We start from the raw sequence: 19223 nt of genomic DNA, 5'->3' as shown, positions 1-19223 counted from the left end.
TATCCTGATCCTCCCTTCCCCCCCATATATCTCTTGATCCCTTTAGCCACAAGAGCTATATCTAATTTCTTCTTGAAATCACACAATGTTTTGGCCTCAACTACTTTCTGTGGGAGTGAATTCCACACATTCACCACCCCCTGGGTGAAAAAATTCTTCCTCACCTCAGTCCTAAAAGATTTACCACTTAACCTTGAACTATGACCCCTAGTTCTGGACTCCCTCACCACTGGGGACATTCTTTCTGAATCTACTCTGTCTAACCCTATTAGAATTTTATAAGTTTCCATGAGATCCCCTCTCACTCTCCTAAACTCCAGTGAATATAATCTTAACCAATTCAGTCTTTCCTCATACGACAGACCTGCCATCCCAGGAATCAGCCTGGTAAATCTTCGCTGGACTCCTTCTATAGCAAGAACATCCTTCCTCAGATAAGGGTGACATGGTAGCACAGTGGTTAGGACTGCTGCTCCACAGCTCCAGGGTCCTGGGTTCGATTCCTGGCTTGGGTCACTGTCTGTGTGGAGTTTGCACATTCTCCTCGTGTCTGTGTGGGTTTCCTCTGGGTACTCCGGTTTCTTCCCACAGTCCAAAGATGTGTGGGTTAGGTTGATTGGCCATGCTATGAAATTGCCCCTAAGTGTCCAGGGATGCGTAGATTAGTGGGTATAATATGTAGGGATATGGGGGTAGGGCCTGGGTGGGTTTGTGTTCAGTGCAGACTCGATGGGCCGAAGGGCCTCTTTCTGCACTGTAGGTTCTATGATCTATGAAAAGTGCATACAATACTCCACAAGCAGCCAGCATAATTAAGGATCCCACGCACTCCGGACATTCTCTCTTCCTCCTATGGGAAAAAGATACAAAAGTCTGAGGTCACGCACCAACCGACTCAAGTACAACTTCTTCCCTGTTGCCATCAAACAATTGAATGGACCTACCCCACGTTAAATTGATCTTTTTCTACACCCAGCTATGACTGTAACACTACATTCTGCACCCTCTCCTCTATGAATGGTATGTTTTGTCTGTATAGCGCTCAAGAAACAATACTTCTCACTGTACGCTGATACATGGGACAATAATAAATCAAATCAAATCAAGGCCTGGCCTCACCAATGCCCTGTATAATTGTAGTTGTTGGCATTGCATCCCTCCCTCCCCAACCCCCTACCTACTTTTAGCTGCATAAGGAAAACTACATTTGCTGGAGTTCAGAGATAAGAGACAGAAAGTCTTGGCAGGTCAGGCAGCATCTGAGAAGAGGAAATTCTGAAGAAGATTCATATTGGATTTGTTACTGGATGGTATTCATCCACCCCGCTCCTTTGACAAAGCTCAATCTGGTTTCCAATGTGGAGTGCCATAAGCGTAGACAAAGGTCATGGGTGGAAGAGGGCACTCACTATGTTAAAATGGCGGCATGGGCTCATTGGGCCTGTTTCCCGTGCTGTTGTTCTTTGGGTCATCTGGACTCGAAACATCAGCTCTTTTCTCATCTTACAGATGCTGCCAGACCTGCTGAGATTTTCCAGCATTTTCTCTATTAGTTCCAGCCTATGAATCTAGTGATTCTGAGGGGTTATTTCAAGGGGGTTAGCTCTGCCTCTGTTTGCGGTTATGTTGCCCGGTCTGAGATTCCGCTAACAAGTGTTTGTGTCTGTTTTCGCCATGCCCACCAAGACCCGAGAGGAGTGGCAGTACGTCTTCCTGATCGCCTCGCTGGTTCACTACGCGGGCGTCATCTTCTACGGGATCTTCGCCTCCGGGGAGAAGCAGCCCTGGGCGGAGCCCGAGGAGCTCAGCGACGAGAAGTGCGGCTTCATGTACGAGGACGAGCTGGCGCACGAGGTCGAGGAGGGCGGCCAGGGCTACGGGAGCTACGGGGCCACCCAGACCACCAACGTGACCAACGGCAGCTGGGCCAACGAATGGGACAAGAAGGAGGAATTCGTCCAGGAGCAAGGGAAGGATCCATATATGTACGGCACCGCGCAGGACAGGGACTTATCCTGAGCGTGGAGCCGGGAGTTGGGGGGGGAAAGCACAGCTCACGCAAGCGACACCAACACAATAAAATTAAGCTCGACAGGGAGCCAGCCTTGTGGAGGAGGCAGTGTAGAATTAATGTACATAAGTAACCAATTGTTCAAAGGACGATTTCACCTTTCAAGCAAGGTGGACGACCTTCATTCTCGTGATGTTTAGTGTGCGTGTGTGTGTGTGTGTGTGTGTGTGCGTGTGCAGCCCTAGGAAGGCTGTCCCTGCGTGAGAAATTGTGCGTAGCGCCCTCATTTAGCGTGCTGGGCCTCTTCCAGCTGAAAGCCACCTTTTCTCCCTCCGAGCCGTGGCAAGGAAGTGGCTTTTCCCCCTTCCTGTCACCACCCCCATTTTCCCTCCCGCATTTTTATGTTTTATTCCCTACTATATACTGGCCAGGGTGTGAGGGGGCGAGGGGAGTGTGGGGAAGAGGGCTTTCCTCATTGCAAATGGAGAGAGAGAGAGTCAGGATGACTCGGGTGCCGTGCCCAACAGGTTGTGTGGCTGGGAAAGCTAAACCATTGACCCATTCCCCCATCTCACCAAAGATGTTTCCTTCCCGGGTATTCGGGCAGATATTGAAGCAAAGTCTAAGGCTTTCTTTGGTCTCTTAAACCCGATGAGATACAAAAGCAGGCGATGCAACCTTGAGGCCATAAGATATAGGAGTAGAATTAGGCCATCAAACCTGCTCCGCCATTCCATAAACTCCATGAAATCCTGACAATCCGGAAGGAGGACGTTCAGCCCATCGACTCTACACCGACCACAATCCCACCCAGGCCTTATCCCCATGACCTTTCTCCCAGCTAGTCCCCCACCCAACTCTAAGGAGCAATTTAGCACGGCCAATCCACCTAACCCGCACAGCTTTGGACTGTGGGAGGAAACTGGAGCACTTGGGGAAAACCCAGGCAGGCACTGGGAGAATGTGCAAACTCCAAGTTTTTTACACAGAGGGTGAGTGGGGGAGGGGGGGGGGGGGGGGGTGGCGGGAGAGGTGCCCAGAACTCGCTGTTGGGGGAGGTAGTGGAAGCAGATATGATAGTGGCTTTTAAGGGCTGTCAGGACAAATAAATGAATAGGATGGCCCCTGGAAGGGTAGGCAGCTTTAGTTCAGGCAGCATGGTCAGTGCAGGCTTGGAGGGCCGAATGGCCTGTTCCTGTGCTGTAACTTTGTTCTTGTTTCCTTGTTCCTTTTCCACACAGTGATCCAAGCTGGGAGTCGAACCTGGGTCACTGGTGCTGTGATGCTGCAGTGCTAACCACCGTGCCACCACGCTGACCCATTCAATCGTAGCTGATAATTTCACAACCCCATTCTCTCTCGCCTTTTCCTCGTAACCTTTGATTTCCTTACCAATCAAGAGGGGGTCCTCTGCAAGACAAACTGGGTGGTCCAAAGGATACAACTTTCTGTTGCACCTTGTGCCTGCTGTCTCTGATGGTTATCGTAGAGGTGGGGAGGGGCGGGGTGTTAAAGGGGGAAGGAGTCCTCTTTATTTTTATTCATTTAAAGGGTGTGGGCATTGCTGGCAAGGTCGGAATTTACCTCTCACTGCCCCTTCCCAGTTCACAGTAGTCGGCTGTAGAGTTGGGGAAGCAGCAAACTGGAGTAGAGTGTTTAGCGATACCACACTGGCAGTGAGCTCCACAGAGAGCAACTGTAGAGATTCTGCACCCCAGATCTCATCCTCGCCAACACCTCCACACCAGCCCCCACAGCCATCAAGGACAGGGAAGGTTCCATGTGAAGGACAAATTCCATCCAAGCTAGCTTTGCAGCAATGGGGTGTATCAGGGCTGAGAGCTTGGAGCAGCCAGTGCTGCCAATAAGAGATAGTTTCAGAGCTCACACCCACTAGGGGCTCCCTACAATTGCACATTTATAACAGTTGTGTGTGTTTGTGTATATGCAGGTACATGCATGGGTGCGTGTGTGTTTGTATATGCGATTGTGTGCATTTATTAGTGTTTGAGTGCGTGTGTGCATGCACGTGTGTGTGCATGTACATGCACGTGTATTTGTGTGTGTGGTTGTACATGTGTATCCATGTGTGTGCAATTGTATGCATTTGTGTGTGTGTGTGTGTCTGTGTCAATGTGTATGTGTGAGCGTGTGTGTGTGTGTGTGTGTGTATGCATTCAAGTGTGTGTGAGTATGAGTGTGTGTGTATATGTGTGTGTAACTGTGTGTGTGCAAATGAGTGTGTGTGTGTGTGTGTGTGGTGTGTGTGCATATGTGAGTGTGTGTGCAAGTGTGAGTGTGTCTGTGTGCAAGTGTGTGTGTGTCTGTGTGTCAACGAAGGGCATGATCTTGCCGGCCATTCATGCCAGGCTCCCATTACCAGTCAGGTCGGAGAACTTGAAGCCCAGCCAAATATCCATTCATTGCAGTGGTGTGGCAGGCTGTAACATTCTGGACATGTGGCATTATGAAGTTCTATAAATCCCAGCCCCTTCTCTCATCAACATGGCAACAGGACTATGGGTTGGATTCATTCCATCACATGCCTGATCGGCCTCCCTCATTCAATCCTGCAAAACCCTAGCCCATGATTTAAAAATGCAAGCATTGGACTGGTGTAAACTAGGGTTTACCCCAACCCTAGCCCATCCAGAGTTCACACTCGGAATTTATCAGTGGGTGGCTTCTTGAAGTGTGAGCCTTCAGACGGAGCTCAGGGTGTGAGGCTGGGGAACTCTCTGCAAGTTGCGACTCGCTAAATGAGGTGCGTGTCTCCTCAGATGAACTGACCCACTCACGGTAGGGGAGAAGCGGAGCCCAGGACGGGCAACGCAAAACGGGGGAACAAGTGCCGGGGTGAGCGATGAAACGCTTAGGGCAGAGCAGTGAGGGAGAGGTCAGAGGACACAAAGGGGCAAATGTAGCAACGAGAACGCGATGGTGCTGTGCGCCACACAACAAAAGTTGACCCACCCCCCGCCACCCCAGAAAGCCCTTCCCACCCCTCCTTCCCCAGCCATAACAAACCAGACTGTAAACGTTTTCTGTCAAGCAAATTATTAAGGATAAGTGGAATTTCACAACTAAATGGGGTTGAGATACAGGTTAGCTACAATCTGATTGAATGACGGGACAGGCCCGAATGGCCTTGCCCTCCCGCTCCTCAGCAGACCCGGAACCCTGGCTCTCTCACACCCCCCACCTCCTCCTCCTCGTATTTTGACCTCAGCTGTGACGTTATTGTACTATGTGCCACGCTTGTCATCTCACCAATCAGCGCCCCCACCTCATCACAGAACCACCTACACCCGAATGCGATTTCCCCCTTGTTATTCACTGATCTTGGAAAATAAAATTGAATAAAAATATCACACAAGGCAATTTAAAAAGTTACTTCTTCATGCTTGTACTGAATGATAGGCAAAGTCTGAAGGAGTTACGGTGAAAGAATGGGACGTGCGAAAGCAATATGTCAAATGTCAGGATTGTGGACATTATCAAGCCAGGTGGAGATAAAGAAAATCCAGTTTCTCGTGCATTTCTACTCACTTTTTCTCCCTAATACTCTTTTTTTTTATTTATTTGTGGGACATGGGACATCTCTGGGCCAACATTTATTGCCCATCTCTAGCTGTCCTTGAACTGAGTGTCTCGCTTGGCCATTTTTGAGAGTTGACCACATTGCTGTGGCCCTGGAGTCACATAAGTCAAAGGAGCAGAATTAGGCCACTCGGCCCATCGAGTCTGCTCTACCATTCAATCACGGCTGATATTTTTCCTCATCTCCATTCTCCTGCCTTGTAGGCCAGACCAGCGGATTTCCTTCTCTAAAGGGACATTACTGAATTTCCCGACAATCGGTAATGGTTTCACGGTCATCAGTAGATTCCAGGTTTTTTTATTGGATTCAAATTGCAACATTTGCTGTGGTGGGATTTGAACCTGGGTTCCCAGAACACGAGCTGAGTTTCTGGATTAATAATCTAGCGATAATACCACTAGGCCATCGCCTCCCTTTGAGAAGATGTTTTCACTCACGTCTGATGGCTGGAAGATCTATCTTCTCCAGGGAAAGAGGTAAATGGAATTTAATGTTGGCAAGTGTGAAGTTGTCCACTTTGGCAGGAATAATGGTAGGAAGGACTATTACTTACGTGGCAAAAAACTGCAGCATGTGACAGTGCAGAGGGACCTCGAGGTCCTTGTGCATGAGTCGCAAAAACCCAGCCTGCAGGTGCAGCAGGTGGTCAGGAAGGCAAATGGGTTGCTGGCCTTCATAGCGAGGGGGATTGAATATAAAAGTAGGGAGGTCTTGCTGCAACTGTACAGGGCACTGGTGAAGCCGCAGCTGGAGTACGGTGTGCAGTTTTGGGCGCCGCACTTACGCAAGGATATTTTGGCCTTGGAGGGAGTGCAGAGGAGGTTTACTAGGCTGATACCAGAGTTGAGGGGGTTGAACTATGAGGAGAGGCTGAATAAACTAGGCTTGTACTCATTAGAGTTTAGAAGAATGAGGGGAGATCTCATTGAGACATATAAGATGATGAACGGGATGGATAGGATAGAGGTGGAGAGGCTCTTCCCGCTCAGAAAGGACAGTAGGACTAGAGGGCACAGCCTCAAGATAAAGGGGGGGGGGGGGGCGGTTTAGAACGGAGTTGAGGAGGAACTTCTTCACTCAAAAGGTGGTGAATCTCTGGAATTCTCTGCCCGTTGAAGTGGTTGAGGCTACCTCGCTAAATATATTTAAGACGCGGGTTGATAGGTTTTTGATAGGCAAGGGGATTAAGGGTTATGGGGAGAGGGCGGGAAAGTGGAACTGAGCCACGACAGATCAGCCATGATCTTATTGAATGGCGGGGCAGGCTCGAAGGGCTAGATGGCCTCCTCCTGCTCCTATTTCTTATGTTCTTATGTTCTTACTAAAGGCATGAAAAGCAGTTACACAAGTCCTGGCTTCCCACTATGTACTTTTGCCTAATTTCCTTGGGCATTTCCTTCCAGTTTGATCCTGGTATGTGTTCCATTTTCCAACAATACTGGGACCTGCTAGGGTGACTATTTTATTCAGAGGCATGTTGTCCAACTCCTGGTAATACTGACTTGCATGGTCAAGAGGTATGAGAGTCTGTGATTGCACACCCCATTCTATGTCGGCACTGAGCTTCTTTTGCCCAGTTCCTTCCTGCCCACTGGGCTATCTACCACACACCCTCCACCATCAGTGAGCTCCTTCATATTAAGAGTCACCATCATACCACATCTGGGAGGGTGACCCGGACAGGTTTCATTGAGTCATAAAACTCCTACAGTGCAGAAAGAGGCCATTCAGCCCATCAGGCCTGCCCCAACTCTACAAAACAGCCCCAATTCTACCAAGGGGCAATTCATTCAGGCCACCCCCTCCTCCCCCCCAGCCTATACCCATAACCTCGTGCATTTACTGTGGCTAATTCCCCCTAACCTGCACATCTTTGGACATTAAGGAGCAATTTAGCATGACCAATCCACCTAACCAGCACAACTTTGGAGTGAGGTTTATAGAATCCCTATTGTGCAGAAGGAGGCCATTCAGCCCATCGCGTCTGCACTGATAACAATCCTGCCGAGGCCCTATCCTTGTAACCCCATGTAATCCTCCTGACACTAAGGGGCAATCCCACCCAGAACTGTTCCCCGTAACTCCAAGTATTTACCCCATTAGTCCCCCTAACCTACACATCTTGGGACTCTAAAAGACAATTTAGCACGGCCAATCCATATTGCATATCTTTAGACACTAAGGCACAACTTAGCATGGCCAATCCACCTAACCTACACATCGTGGGACACTATAAGGCAATTTAGCATGGCCAATCCACCTAACCTACACATCCTTGGACACTAAGGGGCAACTTAACATGGCCAATCCACCTAACCTACACATCTTTGGATACTAAGGGACAATTTAGCGTGGCCAATCCACCTAACCTACACATCGTGGGACACTATAAGGCAATTTAGCATGGCCAATCCACCTAACCTACACATCCTTGGACACTAAGGGGCAACTTAACATGGCCAATCCACCTAACCTACACATCTTTGGATACTAAGGGACAATTTAGCGTGGCCAATCCACCTAACCTGCACATCACGGGACACTGAAAGCCAATTTAGCATGGCCAAGCCACCTAACCTATACATCTTTGGACACTAAGGGGCAACTTAGCATGGCCAATCCACCCAGCTCACACATTTTTGGACACGAGAGACAATTTAGTATGGCCAACCCCCTTAACCCACACATCCTTGGAGTGTGAGGGAATTAAACAGGAAGGGGATCTGTAAGATTGGAATTCTAAACAAGAGAATGAGGTCTGGAAGGACCATAATCCACTGGAGTTTTACAAGCTGTGAAATGCTGACAGAATTTGATAAGGTTGTTGTAACAATCGGGGCCGGGAGCAGCACGGACTCCACAGGGTGTTCTCAATCCTGTGCCCTGCAGAGGCCTCTTTTGCACACACCACGCTGCCTTCTGTAAGCATCTGAAGCTGGGGACACCTTTTATCGCTGCCTGATTTCCCCTTAGGCGTGAGTGAGAGAGAGAGAGAGGGAGAGCGAAGGACTTTGAAATCGCCTATGGAAAGATTTAGGGGAGCCTGGAGACCAAATAATTCAATAGGCCGGGCTCCGCGACAAGACATTTTAATGTAATTTCGCGCATTACAAGCTGCGAACTGCAATAAATTGCGATGAGTTTCTCTTTGTTCCCTGGATGTAGGCCCAAGGTCGGGACTCCTGTGCTCCCAGGAGATCCACGACAGCAGTAATTACATTGACAATTGATGAGTGGTGCGGCTCACATACACATGATTTATTGACCAGCTCCCAGAGATGACTGACGGCATCCCCCACTCCCCCCCCACCCCCCCCCCCCGGCCCCCCGCCCCCGCGCCCGTACAATGCAGCTGAAACACGAGTCGCAGATCAGAGTACCTCCCCAGATGTGCGCTTCCATGGATGGAGTTCAAAGTTCAAAGCCAGGCATCTCCTCTCAGCCGCCCGGTAAATGAAGATGTCTTAACGCCAGGCTTATTAACCTCGGCTTTATTGACCCACCCTCTCGTAACTCGCCTCGCCAGGAACTGCCCTGCGTCCTTACTTTTTATTTCTTTCAAGCTCCCTCCTCATGTTTGCATGCTTTATCGGAAAGGCAGCAGCAGCAGCGACTGAAGAAAGACAAGGAGGTGCGACTGTACCCCCAATGGGGCCAACGGAGACGGATTAACTTCAGTTAAGGTACAGCGATGCACACCACTCGGTGGGGGGTTCGTGAGTGCGGAAAGCGAATCAGTAGAGACAGGCGTCAGTAATGATGGCTGAGGGAATTGTGCAGTCAACACAGAATTACAGAGGGAGGCCATTCGGCCCATTGTGTCTGCTCTGGCCCTCTGAATGAGTATCATGGCTTAGTGCTAGCCCCCTGCTACTTTTCCCCCTCTGTAAGCTCTGCATGTTTTTTCTATCCTATAGGATTAGACAGGGTAGATTTAGAAAGAATGTTCTTGATGGTAGGGATGCATAAACCCCTTAACTGAACCGAATTGCTATGTTGGCCTTCATAGCGAGAGGATTTGAATATAGGAATAGGGAAGTTTTAATGCAATTGCATGGGAAGTTGGTGAGACCACACATGGAGTTTTGTGTACGGTTTTGGTGTCCTTGTCTGAGGAAGGATGTCCTTGCTATAGAGGGAGTGCAGCAAAGATGTATCAGGATGATTCCTAGGATGGCAGGTCTGTCATATAAAGAGAGACTAAGTCAATTAGGATTATATTCATGGGAGTTTAGAAGAGTGAGGGGGGATCTCATAGAAACTTATAAAATTCTAGATTCACAAAAAATGTTCCTGATGGTGAGGGGAGTCCAGAACCAGGGGTCATAGTTTAAGGATAAGGGGAAACCTTTTAGAACTAAGGTGAGGAGAAATTTCTTCACCCAGAGGGTGGTAAATGTGTGGAATTCACTCCCACAGAAAGTAATTGAGGCCAAAATATTGTGTGATTTCAAGAAGAAACTAGATATAGCTCTTGGGGCTAAAGGGATCAAGGGACATAGGGGAAAAGGGGGGATCAGGATATTGAATTTGATGAACAGCCATGATCGAAATGAATGGCAGAGCTCAAAGGGCCGAATGGCCTGCTCCTGCTTCTAGTTTCCATGTTTCCATGTTTCTATAACCATCTAATGTCCTCTTGAGTGCCTCGATTGAAACTGCTTCCGCCAGGCAGAAGGTTCCAGACCCCAACCACCCGTAGTGCGAACAAGTTCCTCCTCCCATCACATTTGCTTCTTTTACAAATCGCTTTACATCTGTGACCTCTTGTTCCCAATCCTCTTCCGAGAGGGATCAGTTTCTCCCAATCTACACTGTCCAGGTACCCCGCCCCCATGACTGGGGACATTACGATCAAATCCTATCTCAGCCTCCTCCTCTCCAAGGAGAACAGTCCCAACCTCTCCAATCTAACCTCATCGCTGAGGATTCTCATCTCCAGGAACCAATCTTCATATCCGGAGAGATCAGTGAATGCCAGAAGCCTGCTTGGTTTTGGGAGTCATCACGTCCAGATCCACTCTCATTAAATGAACTCTCAGATGCAAAGCTCCAGGAGTCCCTTAGTGTCCCAAGATATACAGGTTAGGTGGATTGGCCATGCTAAATTGTCCTTTAGTTTACCAGATTAGGTGGATTTGCCATTGTCTATCTAACTGCCTCTTGAATACATTTAATGTTTTGGCCTCAACCATTTTTCTTCTTGAAATCGCACAATATTTTGGCCTCAATTACTTCCTGTGTTAGTGAATTCCACAGGCTGACCACTCTCTGGGTGAAGAAATCTCTGGCCTAAACAGTCTATCCTGTATCCTCTGACTGTGCCTTGTGGCTCTGCACACCCTCACCATTGGAAGCATCTTCCATGCATCTATCCTGTCTAAACCTATTGGAACTTTAGAGATTTCTATGAGTTCCCCCCTCATTCTTCTGAACTCCAGTGAATATAATCCAATCTGATTCAATCTCTCCTCATACGTCAGTTCTGCCGTCCCAGGAATTGCCAGCCATTCCCACTGATCATAGTATCCCTATAGTCCAGAAGGAGGCCACTCAGTCCATCGAATCTGGACTGACCTTCTGACAGGCCCTAATCCCTGTAACCTCCTGCATTTAACTCACAAAACTGCCCATCTTGGGACACTAAGGGGCAATTTAGCATGGCCAATCCACCTAACCTGCAGATCTTTGGACACTAAGGGGCAATTTAGTGTGGCCAATCCACATAACTGCACATTTTTCAACACTAAGGGGCAATTTAGCATGACCAATCCACCTAAATTGTGCCTCTTGAGACACTAAGGGCCAATTTAGCATGCCCAATCTACCTAACCCGAACATCTTTGGCACGTGGGACAAAACTGGAGAAACCGGAGAGGAATCCTAGCAGACATGGGGAGAGCGCACAGACTTCACACAGACAGTGACCAGAGGCCGGGATCGAACCTAGGTCCCTGGCGCCGTGAGGCAGCAGTGCTAACCACCGTGCCACCGTGCTGCCCTGGTATCAGGAAGCCCAGTGTCCTGTTAAATTCTTTCCCCCAGGGCACGATGATCTGCTTTCAACCATGATTTTTCTCGAGTGGAGCATTCGCCCTCCAAACGGAACATAAGGAGGCAAGGAGAGGGAAGCCAGGACGTGTCTCAACCCAGGATTTTGTCGGATTTAGCAGATGACACATCAGAGAAAACTGCACAGCAAATCCGGTAATCCGTGTGCTCACTGGGGGGAGGGGAGAGGGAGGGAGGGCAGTGATGGGGTTAGGAACAGCACGCGATTGCTGCAATGCATCATCGCAGCCACAATATGAATAAATTATGGAAAGAGATGGATTCTTTTTGATGCATTTTTTTCACAGAAATAAGAAGAACCAAGCCATCAGTCCCTGACTTCAGGATTGCCAATCTGGTGATGGCTTAGTCTGCACCGAACACAATCCCACCCAGGCCCTACCCCCATATCCCGACATATTATACCCACTAATCCCTCTAACCTATGCATCCTTGGACACTAAGGGACAATTTCTTAGCACAGCCAATCAACCTAACCTGCACATCTTTGGACTGTGGGAGGAAACTGGAGTACCCGGAGGAAACCCACGCAGACATGGGGAGAATGTACAAACTCCACACAGACAGTGACCCGAGCCAGGAATTGAACCCAGGACCCTGGAGCTGTGAAGCAGCGGTGCTAACCCACTGTGCTACCATGCCACTATAATCACTAGATCATTATAAAACAATGGGCAGAATTTTCCGGCACGTCCACCTGAGGTTCGTACGATCCCACCCGAGGCCAACGGAAGATGCCGTTCTCCCAGCCTTGCCCACCCCCCGAATCGGGACGGGCATGCCAGTAAAATTCCGGCCAATGTGTTCTGACTCAAAAATGTATCAGTTAGACCAAAACTTTGAACTAAACCTGACCTGATTGAGGTGTTCAAGATTGCGAGGGGCATGGACAGGGAGGATAGAGAGCTGCCATTTGAAGGGTCATTTACGAGGGGACGCAAGTGAAAAGTGACAGGTGGGAGGTTTAGGAGGGATTTGAGGAAAGAATTTTTTTACCCAGAGGGTGGTGACGATCTGGAATACGCTGCCTGGGAAGGGTGATGGAGGCGGGATGCCTCACATCCTTTAAAAAGTACCTGGGTAGTACTCGGCACACCATAACATTCAAGGTTATGGGCCAAGTGCTGGCAAGTAGGATGAGGTGGGCAGGTCAGGGCTGGTGCAGACTCGATGGGCCGAAGGGCCTCTCCTGCACTGTAGGATTCTGTGAATCTGTGATTCTATAAAACTCGTGACTACTTTTAAACTATTCACAAATTTAAAACAGAGATGAGGGGAAACTATTTCTTTCCAAAAGGTTGTGAATCTGTGGAATTTGCTGGGGCAGTGAGTAAATTTAAGGAGGAGTTAGACAGATTTTTAATTGGAAATGGGTTGAAGGGTTATGGGGAGAAGGCAGGAAAATGGCAATGAGGAGTATATCAGCCATGATCGAATGGCGGAGTGGACTTGATGGGCTGAATGGCCTAATTCTGTTTCTATATTTTGTGAACACATTATCCACAAGTAATAATTTTACAAGTTAATACAAATCTGTTACGAAGTCCTTAGTCAATTGGATAAACAATTGCCCTGAAATCTCCGGGAATTAAGGATCAATCTCCAGGACACTTACACCCAGGAGAAAAATCAGGAGGGGCATTAAAAAATGTGGTTTTTTTTATCACAGAATCACAGAAAACTGTAACATTGCATTCCTTTCCTACTCTATGAACGGTATGCTTTGTCTGTAAAGTGCACAAGAAACAATACGTTTCACTGTATGCTAATACAACAATAAATCAAATCCAATCAAATCAAAATCCCATTACCCCACATATTTACCCCACTATATCCCCTAACCTGCACATCTTTAAGACATTTTAGCATGGCCAATCCATCTAACCCACACACCTTTGGACACTAAGGAGCAATTTAGCACAGCCAATCCACCTAACCTGTACATCTTTAGACATTAAGGGGCAATTTAGCATGGCCAATCTACCTAACCTGCACATCTCTGGACACTAAGGGTCAACTTGGCAAGGCCAATCCACCTAACCGGCATATCTTTGGACACTAAGGGGCAATTTAGCATGGCCAATTCACCTAATCTACACATCTTTAGACACTAAGGGGCAATTTAACATAGGCAATCTATCTCACCTGCACATCTTTAGACACTAAGGGGCAATTTAGCGCAGCCAATTAACCTAACCTGCACATTTTTGCACTGTGGGAGGAAACCAGAGCACCCGGAGCAAACCCATGCAGACACGGGGAGAACCTGCAAACTCCACACAGGCAGTGACTCGAGGCTGGAATCGAACCCTGTTCCCTGGCGCTGCGAGGGAGCTGAGCAAAAGGGAAAAAAAAAAATTCTCGACATTGAAGTAACTGAATTTTTAATTACGATTTTGAACTCAGCTACAAGAATCAGTCAGCTCGATTTTCCCCTGGTTTAAGCCTTGCAGTAAGCCTCCATTCTGTTCAAACAGGGCTTAGGAGTCGAGAGAGAGCGAGCGAGAGAGAGAGAGAGATAGTGAACAGCTGGTCCCTGACGTCACCAGCACCATGAGTCAACATTACACTCCACATGCCCAGCAGCCCCCCACCCCCTCCCCCTCTCCCTTCCTCCCACCCACTCCACTACATCCCTGGGCCAGACTTTAGCACACGCCTGCTGCGTGCCCTTGACAGCAGTGGCAGGATAATCTGCAGAAGCACGCGAGGACCATCTGTGCCCCAACAGGAGGAAGAAAGAACCTGCTCCCTGTTTAACTGGAACCCCTTTCTCTCTCTCTCACAGTTACTGTTGCAGTAGCGTTGGCCAGTGTCAGCACAGCTTTCATTTGATCTGATTTGATCTTTTATTGCCACATGTATTGGTACAGTGAAAAGTATTGTTTCTTCCATGCTATACAAAGCATACCATTCATGGAGCACATAGACCATAAGATCATAAGACATAGGAGCAGAATTAGGCCACTCGGCCCATCAGGTCTACTCCACCATTCAATCATGGCTGATTTTTTTCTCATCCCCATCCTCCTGCCTTTTCCCCATAACCCTGATCCCCTTGTTAATCAAGAACCTATCTATCTCTGTCTTAAAGACACTTATTGCCTCCGTAGCCTCCTGCAGCAAAGAGTTCCACAGATTCACCACTCTCTGGCTGAAGAAATTCCTCCTCATCTCTGGTTCAAAGGATCATCCCTTCATAGGGCAGAAGGAAAGGAGAGACCACAGTCCCACCCAGGCTCTTATCCTGTAACCCCACGTATTTACCATGGCCAATCAATGTAGTGTTACAGTCATAGCTAGAGTGTAGAGAAAGATCACGTTAATGTATTTGATTTGATTTATTATTGTCACATGTATTGGGACACAGTGAAAAGTATTGTTTCTTGTGCGCTTTGCAGACAAAGCATGCTGTTCATAGAGAAGGAAAGGTGAGAGTGCAGAATGTAGTGTTACAATCATAACTGTTAATCCTCAGTTGCAGTCCAGTAATAAAAGATGATGCAAGTCCGCAAGTGAGCTTCTCCACAAACTCACTTAATTCTCATTTACAACGCCACATACACACACACACACACACACTCAACACCCAGTGCCACCTGTAACCCCTCTATATATCCTGGTGAGTACCATTAAACAACTAATATACAAATTAGGGCTATAATAGGAAGTTGCAGTTAACCCACCCCTGACAGGAGCTAGAGTGTGGAGAGAGATCAGCTTAATATAAGCTTAATATAATATAATTAGCATACAGTGAAAAGTTTCTTACACCCTACACAGACAAAGCATACCATTCATAAAGAAGGAAAGGAAAGGGTGCAGAATGTAGTGTTATAGTCATAGCTACGCTGTAGAGAAAGATCAACCTAATGTGAGGTAGCCCCATTCAAAAGTAGCATAGAAGAAGATATTTTTTAGTCAGTTGATACGTAATCTCAAAGTTTTAATCTTTTTCCCAATGGAAGAAGGTGGAAGAGAGAATGTCCAGGATGAGGGGGGGCCTTGATTATACTGGCTGTTTTTCCAAAGCAGCGGGAAGTGCAGATGGAGTCAATGGATGGGAGATTGGTTTGCATGATGGACTGGTCTAGGTTCACAGCCCTTTGTAGTTTCTTGTGGGCTTGGTCAGAGCAATATCAAGCTGCGATACATAGTATCCCTACAAAGCAGAAGGAGGCCGTTTGACCATTGGGTCTGCATGGACCACAGTCCCACCCAGGCCCTTTTCCTGTAACCCCACATATTTACCCTGCAAGACCCCCTGACACTAGGGTCAAGATACCGTGGCCAATCAATCTAACCCACATATCCTTGGAGCCGTGCCACCCCGGTGGCACAGTGGTTAGCACTGCTGCCTCACAGCAGGGTTTAGAACCTTCAATGGGGCAGCTGTAAAAGTTGATGAGAGTCGTAGCTGACGGGCCGAATTGTGGGGACAATGATTTGGATTCATTTGAATTGGTGTTTGGAGCTAGCAAGGAGATGGATTAAGGACTTGCCCCGTCTACTCTGCACACTGGAGCTCTGAGAAAGGAATAATGTTAAAGGAAAAGGGCTGGAAACATAGAGTGGACAGGTTGTGAGGCAGTGGGAGCTTTAAGATGCATCTTGACCTCCAATGGGGCTGCTTGATGTAATCTGGGTCATCAGAAATGGCCAAATTCTGATCTCTGGCAGTGACTGTTTTAATAAGCATCATGTGACCCCCTCACATCAGTCAGAAAGTAAATCTTAGTCTTATTAACTGGGAGAAAGGACAAGCCATTATATTCTACCACACAACCCCAGCCAACCCCTGACCCTTTCTTCCTGCCTGCCTCCCCTTTCCCCTCTCCCATTTCTTCCATGTCACATTGTGGGGGGAGTGAGAGAGGGGCTTGCAACAAAGCCCCACCAGCACCTCTACTTTCTCAAGGGGCCAAGGAAATTTGACATGTCCTCTACGACTCTCACTAATTTTTTATAGATGCTCCATACAAAGCATTCTTTCTGGATTTTTGGGGTGGCACATTGCTGCCTCACAGTGCCAGGGACCTGGGTTTGATTCCAGCCACAGGCCACTGTCTGTGTGGAGTTTGCACATTCTCTCCGTGTCTGCGTGGGTTTCCTCCAGGTTCTCCAGTTTCCTCCCACAGTACAAAGATGTGCAGGTTAGGTGGATTGGCCATGCTGAATTGACCCTAGTGTCATGGGATTGGCGGGGTAAATGTGGGGCTGTGGGAATAGGGCCTGGACGGATAGTGGTCATGCAGACTTGCTGGGCCGAATGGCCTCCTTCTGCACTGTAGGGATTCTATGATTCTATGAAAGCAATCTTTCTGGTTGTATCACAGCTTGGTGTGATTCCTGCTCTGTCCAAGGCATAAAATTACAAAGAGTCGTGAACGAAACTCAGTCCATCACACAAACCAGCCTCCCGTTCTTTGACACTGTCTACATTTAGAAGCCCTAAAGTGCAGAAGGAGGCCATTCAGTCCATCAAGTTTGCACTGACCACAATCTTACCCAGCTCATAGCCCCAGGTATTTACCTGCTGGTCCACCTGACATTAAGGTGCAATTTAGCGTGGCCAATCAACCTGACCCACACATCTTTGGACTGTGGGAGGAAACTGGAGCACCCGGAGGAAACCCACAGGGACATAGGGAGAATGTGCAAACTCCATACAGACAGTTACCCAAGCCGGGTGCCTGGTGCTCTGAAGCAGCATCGCTAACTACTGTGCCAGTGTGCCACCTTCCTGCTGCCTTGGAAAAACAGCCAGCATAATCAAAGACAGTAAGGATCCCCTTCCACCTTACTCCATTGAGAAAAAGATACAAAAGCCTGAGGTCACGTACCAACCGACTCAAGAACAGCTTCTTCCCTGCTGCTGTCAGACTTTTGAATGGGCTTGCCTTGCTGATCTTTCTCTACACCCTAGCTATGATTGTAACACTACGTTCTGTACTCTCTCCTTTCCTTCTCTATGAACAGTATGCTTTGTCTGTACAGCGCGCAAGAAACAATACTTTTCACTGTATCCCGATACATGTGCCAATAATAGATCAAATCAAATCAAGAGAGAAACACTAGATCCAAGCTGAGAAGGACTGGCACTGCACCCGATCTTGAGTTTGATCCTACACTTGATCTTAACCAAGAGGCTGAGTTACTCTTTGCTTTGAGAAGATCACGCAGTACCCACACTGCTGCCGGGGTTTAGAACTTGCTTAAGACCCCTTTACATGTTGCCCTTGTGCCTGTATGCTCATGTTACCCCAATTAATTCTGAATTACAGGCAGATGCAGAGAAGAAGTAACCAGATAACGAGTAAAGAAAGATTCCAGCTAGCAGATTGACCAAACCTCCTCAGGCACTGCTGCGTGACTTCATGGTATTAGATGTACAAAAAGGAAACCATGTAAGGAGTCCTCAGAAATATAAAACTCCCTTCGCCTCTTGATGAAAGCTGTTCCCAATCTTTTGCAAACACAAATATTGTGCCACTTATCAGCGGAAACTTCTATCTAATCGGCATCTCGGCTACAGTTTAATTATTTACGAGTGTCACAAGTAGGCGTACAGAAGTTACTGTGAAAATCCCCTCGTCGCCACACTCCAGCGCCTGTTGGGGTACATTCAGGAAGAATTTAGCACGGCCAATGCACCCGAACCAGAACGTCTTTGGACAATGGGAGGAAACGAGGGCACCGGAGGGAACCCACACAGACACGGGGAGAATGTGCAGACAAACAGTGACCCAAGCTTGAACCCAGGTCCTTGGCACTGTGAAGCAGCAGCGCTAACCACTGTGCCACCATCCACTGCGATAAGATGGCCCAAAAAGAAAGTGCGTGAAGGAAGGATAAAAATGTAAAAATTTGAGTTTAGTGTCTAAAGCTTAATTATTGGTGTTACAAGTAGGGCAGGCGATGGCCTAGTGGTATTATCACGAGACTATTAATCCAGAAACTCAACTAATGCTCTAGGGGGCTGGGTTCAAATCCCACCACAGCAGATGGTGGAATTTGAATTCAATTTGAAAAAAAACAAATTTGAAATTAAGAAATTAAATGACCATCAAGCAATTGCTGACCATAATGAATGGTGGAGCAGGCTTGAAGGGTCAAATGGCAAACTCCTGCTTCTAGTTTCTATGCTACAGGGATAGGGTGGGGGATAAGGGCAGAGGAAGCAATGGCCTAGCAGCACTGTCACTAGATTATTAATCCAGAAACTCAGCTAATCTTCTGGGGACCTGGGTTTGAATCCTGCCACAGCAGATGGTGGAATTTAAATTCAATTTTTTTTTAAAAATCCGAAATTAATGATGACCATGAAACCATTGTCAAAAAAACCCATCTGATTCACTAGTGTCATTTAGGGAAAGAAATCTGCCCTCCTTACCCCGTCTGGCCTACATGTGTCTCCGGAGCCACAGCAATGTGGTTTACTCTCAACTGCTCTCCAAGGGCAACGAGAGACGGGCAATAAATGCCGGCCCAGCCAGCGACACCCCATGTCCCACAAATGAATAAAGGAAAAATTAACAC

At 47.8% G+C, this 19223-nt stretch overlaps 1 protein-coding gene across 1 annotated transcript in view; it reads left to right on the top strand.

The window, feature by feature from the left end:
* The window catches only part of LOC145361684 (vesicular glutamate transporter 1), a 73314-nt gene extending 70290 nt beyond the window's left edge, over positions 1-3024 (top strand). The window contains exon 12 of the mRNA XM_080217592.1: positions 1687-3024. Coding sequence (XP_080073718.1) covers positions 1687-2019 — 333 coding nt within the window. The 3' untranslated portion in view covers positions 2020-3024. The remainder of the gene's footprint in view (positions 1-1686) is intronic.
* The last annotated feature ends 16199 nt before the right edge of the window (positions 3025-19223 follow it).

This window comes from Carcharhinus amblyrhynchos, chromosome 35 (genome assembly GCF_965287045.1).
Source record: "Carcharhinus amblyrhynchos chromosome 35, sCarAmb.v2.hapA, whole genome shotgun sequence".
NCBI lineage: Eukaryota > Metazoa > Chordata > Chondrichthyes > Carcharhiniformes > Carcharhinidae > Carcharhinus > Carcharhinus amblyrhynchos.
The sequence above is the reverse complement of the archived record's forward strand: the minus strand, read 5'-3'. Positions and strand labels throughout refer to the sequence as shown.